General features: G+C 39.2%; 1 protein-coding gene across 1 annotated transcript; it reads left to right on the forward strand.

Moving 5' to 3' along the window:
- Window positions 1–2,715: 2,715 nt before the first annotated feature.
- Window positions 2,716–5,271, forward strand: LOC121813870 (protein-glutamine gamma-glutamyltransferase E-like). The gene is made up of 4 exons (XM_042217820.1): window positions 2,716–2,952; window positions 3,170–3,324; window positions 3,624–3,757; window positions 4,706–5,271. The coding sequence occupies exons 1-4, from the start codon at window positions 2,880–2,882 to the stop codon at window positions 4,776–4,778; spliced, it is 435 nt and encodes a 144-aa protein (XP_042073754.1). The 5' UTR covers window positions 2,716–2,879; the 3' UTR covers window positions 4,779–5,271.
- The last annotated feature ends 7 nt before the right edge of the window (window positions 5,272–5,278 follow it).

Genomic DNA, 5,278 nt, shown 5'->3' on the forward strand with positions numbered 1-5,278 from the left:
CACAACATTTTCAGATCCAATAGAAATAAAATAAGTGTTTCGTAATTCATTCAATTTATTGTCTTTATTTATAACTGGCATTATTGTTTCATTCTGTTATAAAATCTTACAAGAAAGAGGCAAAATTATAAAAATCAATTATGCTTTATTAGCTGCTTCGGTGAAAAACAAATCAACAATGCAACAAAAAAACAAAACAAACAAACATTGCAAACAACATAGTGGAAAACATTTATTCATCACTTGATTGCTTCAATACAACCCTTGGGCACATATATGCGAGACTTTTCGTGGCTGTTTTGATATCGCTCTCTCTCTTAACCGATCAAATCTGGCTGTGGTAGCAGCTTTACACTTGGTCTGACCCAGGCTGATAGAGGGTGCCCAGTGTTAGAGTTTGTATTGTTGATTGTCATTTATGCTTAGAAATATTTACTTATATATGCTTAGAGTTTTGTAATTAGTTGTAGATTGGTAGAGGTTTTGATCCTTGATAGTCTGCAAACTTTGTGTGTATTAGACAGCACTTTGGGAGCATGAGAGGTCATACCGTGTCTTATTGTTTTACGGCAGGATCAACGTAGTTGCGTCTGTTCTAGTCTAAGTGCTCTTTGTTTAGATGAACTGCAGGACTTCCTCACCGTGTTATCTAGGATGAACCATCTAGGGTGAGGGGGAGGCTACCCTCTTCCTGACCAAGGATGTTTGACCCTTTGATCAGCAGTCCACACACACACACACACACACACACACACACACACACACACACACACACACACACACACACACACACACACACACACACACAAGGTACTCTTTGTGTTTATGTAAGACGTCATATGTTAATGAACCTATGCATATTCATGTAACCTCAATAAAAGGACAGTGTACGGGAGGACGGACGAGAGCAACTGGGGTCAAGCGAAGGAACGGTGCCTGTCCGGTTCTCTCCCGTGCACGAGAAACATGAAGAAGCTTGCCTACTTGTGTCTTGCTTTGCAGTGTAATTATATTGTCTTCAACGTTCCAGCGGATGGGTTCAAGCTACAAACCTATCAGCCCATCTGGATCACATTCCTGCATTTTGTAGGCTGGTTTTCCTACAAAACACAACAAACATTAGCCCGCAAAGCCACAGTGAACAAAGCAGCATAGCAACAAATTCAATTCAAATCAATATAAGACTTATTTGTAACCTACATCAACAATTATGTTATGATAAATTACGTAATAACTACAACAGAAGACTGACCTTTGTGGAAATGCTTGGAGCAGACTAACATGTGAGCTGGAGTGTTCTGGGACGTTATATTTGGTCTTCGAATGGCTGCAATCCAGGCCATCCGTCGGCTCTTTGTTACTTCGGAAACATGGCTTGAACAATTTCTCTTCCACGACGTAATCCGATAACAACTGATCTCTTTACCCGTCGGCTTCCCGTGGCTGACATGCAACCGGCTATTGCAGTTAATAATACAACAGCTTCTTGCCAATCTTTGTCTCTCTTTTTGTTGCTGTGTGACTGTTTTCATGTGAAAGCCTGTGTGCCACTCGTACCCACAATCCTTTGCGGTTTTACGTCCATTTTCAATCATTCAGGGGTAAAACCGCAAAGGATTCTGGGAACTCGTGGCAAGAGGTACTAGCGCACACAGGCTTTCAATTGAAATCAGTTACACAGCGATAAAAAGAACAAAAAATGGCAAGAAGCTGTTGTATTATTAACTGCAATAGCCGGTCGCATGTCAGCCACGGGAAGCCGACGGGTAAAGAGATCAGTTGTTATCGGATTACGTCGTTGAAGAGAAATTGTTCAAGCCATGTTTCCAAAGTAACAAAGAGCCGACGGATGGCCATCAGCCCATCTGCCAGGTCTTAGTTTGCTTCCACAGGGGGTGGGGAGTGTCTGTAGTCGGTGATTTCCTGCAGGCCCCTCTACACTGACGCAGGGTTGTTGGCTGAGAGCCGTTCTTTTAGCTTCTGGGAGTAGATCCTTTTGGCTGCTTTGATCTCCGTGGTCAGTGTGTTCCTGGCCTGCTTGTACAGGGCCCTGTCACCACATCAGTGCAGTCAAAACAGTCCTACAGTTCCTGCTTTGCTGCGTTAGTCCACTTCTTCACAGTTTTGACAATAGGAGTGTTGTGCAGAATCCCGGCTGATGCTACACCCCTGAAAACAGGGGGAAAAGAATCACGAGAGTGATTATGACTTGCGTCTCTCATGCAGTAGTTTATTGCAGTGAGGAGAACGCGCGAAAGCCCCCTAGTGGAGAATAGAGACACTACTAATCGATCCCAGAAAAGGCTTACTAGCCGATCAGTGATGTATAGATTGCAGTTCTCTTAAGTAACATGAAAGCCATTAATATAACATGAAAAATAATAAACTCTTAACCATTTTCTTACCATATTTACATTATTTGTCCTTATATGAACTGATATGAATTAGTATTAACTGAACAGTTTTATATGCAGTAGTCCTTCAACCTGTCACACTGAGTACAGGGTGGGCCATTTATATGGATACACCGTAATAACATGGGAATGGTTGGTGATATTAAAGTCCTGTTTGTGGCACATTAGTATATGTGAGGGGGCAAACTCCTCAAGATGGGTGGTGACCATGGTGGCCATTTAGAAGTCGGCCATCTTGGATACAACTTTTGTTTTTTCAATAGGAAGAGGGCCATGTGACACATCAAACTTATTGGTAATGTCACAAGAAAAACAATGGTGTGCTTGGTTTCAACATAACTTTCAATTTAACTTCAACACCAGGAGACCAAGGCGATAAATGGCCAGGACATTAAACTGAGGCTCAAGCTGAGCAGTAAGGATCACACCAATAAGGTGTTGTCTGTCCGTGTCAACGCTCAGGCCATGAGGTACAACGGCAATCCAGCGGACAACATCCTGAACAAAGTGCAGCACGTGACACTTCTGTCTGGACAAGGTCTGCAGTTCTTATCTTACAATTTTGTTCAGCATTGTAATTTATTTGAAAAAAAGAAATGATAGATTTCTATGATTTGAGGCTGCTACTTCAAACTCCACCCCAAGTCTCAGAAATGAAAGAAATTAGAAAGAAACAAGAAATTAAAGTTTCCTGATGATACCATGAATCTCTGGATCAGTTCTCACATTCCTGCCTCTCACTGTATGTCCTACAGATGTGGCCATACCTATCCAGATCCCCTTTGCAGATTACAGTAAATATATGGTGAACTGCGACAGCATAAAGGTTTCAGCAGTGGCCAGTGACAGTGATGAATACTACCAGACTGAGACCAACATCACCCTAGAGCAACCAGTCATCTCCATGAAGGTCATTAAAATCCTAATTTTGTGTGTAATATAAGGAAGTGTGTGATTTTATAACACAGGAAGTGAAAGCAGATTCAAACTAATGTCATTACTTGGTAACAAAGTATGTGTTCATGGTATACGGTAGACTGGCTGTGTCGCATGGCCTTACAACGATAACTGCTGATTGGTTATTTGACAGTCAAAAAAGCTTCACCTGAACTCAGTTGATGAACAGGTTCTATGAGATTCTGAAAATTCTGGACTTTGTTCTATAATTTGCTGCACATTAATGCTGTACTATATCTGTGCTTCTTTTAGGTTTTGTATCCAGTCCATGTGAACCGTGAAATGACATTGGAGGTGGAATTTAAAAACCCGCTCAATGAGAGGCTGAGAAACTGCTCCCTGACAGTCATTGGATGTGGCCTTTTTAAATCAGACTATATACAAAGGTCAGTACTGAGACTTAACATACAATCTAACTCATTACAATCACAGGGTATAAGGAACAATGTGATTGTCTGGAGCTAATGATAATATTTCCCATCTTCAACCAGATGCTTTTTGTGAAACAGTAATTTGCTTTCTATGTGAGAGTTACAAGAACAAATACTGATTCTAGTCAGATTTAATTTCATCATCTCAGCAGTTCAATAATACTGGTTAAAAAAAACCCTCTTTATTTTCCTTGTACTCTGCCAGTTCACTCATTTTCATTTGGTTTAATATTGATGTTAATGCAGTAACCTCATTATGTAAAATATCTTTAAAACAACCCTTTTAAACCATAAACTATTGATGCTTGTGTAAAGATGAAACAAATTCATGGAAATTTTCTTGTAACTTTAACTTATTTAATTCAAGCCATCGTTTGTCTGCCACGTGTCTGATATGTTGCCACAGAAAAAGAATTAAAAATCTTCAAAAAGGAAATAACGAGAGAAATAATCCATTAACTACTCATTTTTGTATACGTAGCCTTTTGTTTTGATTAAAGTTGTGTTTTAAAGAATTGAAGTGGCCACAAAAGACTTTCAGATTTTGATTCATGCTGCATATTTTAGTGCTCTAAACAAATCTAAATTTTCTTTTTTCCTCCAGTCTTCAAAAGAAAAGAAACATTTCTAACTTACAGTGCTATGTTGTTGGTAGTGCCACCAAGTGTTGTTCACCAATAAATAGTTCCAGCTCACAATTCCATTTTGCATAAAGATAAAAAGAAACAGCATGTTAATCCTAATTACTGCTTACAGACTGCTTTTGTAAAGAGTTTAGCTAAAGCTAGGCAACAGTTTTCCTTTATTCACCCCCAAGCTAAATTGGCTTAAATAGCCTAGGTTCTCATCCAAACAGGGCTTGAAGTAAAATTAAAAAAAAAAATAATCTTTTTCTATTTACAGTGACCTGGGTGAGGTAGAGCCAAAGGCCACACTGAAGCTCAAGATTACACGACTCCCTACAGAGTTGGACTGAAGACCGTGGTTGCTGACTTCGACTGCAGCAGCTTCAGAGACATAAAGAGCTCCTGCATCGTTGACGTTAAACCATGAAGCTCTGGTTTCATTTACAGCTCCCTGTGCGTTTCTGTTTCTTTATTTAGTTTAAACTGGGATAGATTAATCTACTACACCTTGTTATAACTATCATCCACAGTAACGTTACTATCCATAGTCAAGGTTTTGTTTGTTTTTTTCCACTGGCTGGGATATAATCAAGTAGATTTTTTATTTCAAAGATGCAAACTGCCCAACATTTTCGGGGATATGCTTTGGGACTAACAGTTACCATAATTAATAATTAATGAGTAATGTAATCATTTTAATAAAAGAAGAGGGAGAAAAACGATTTCCTGATATTGCTTTGTAGCTTTTCTCTGTTTGTGCATTAATTATTATTGGGTTTAAATGATTGTGGGAAAATTATGAAGCTGTATTTTAGACAACTGTTTAAATCATTTACTCATCTCTTATACA

The sequence above is a fragment of the Haplochromis burtoni genome, unplaced genomic scaffold, assembly GCF_018398535.1.
Source record: "Haplochromis burtoni strain Fernald_Lab_line unplaced genomic scaffold, NCSU_Asbu1 Contig_3141, whole genome shotgun sequence".
In the NCBI taxonomy this organism is placed as follows: domain Eukaryota; kingdom Metazoa; phylum Chordata; class Actinopteri; order Cichliformes; family Cichlidae; genus Haplochromis; species Haplochromis burtoni.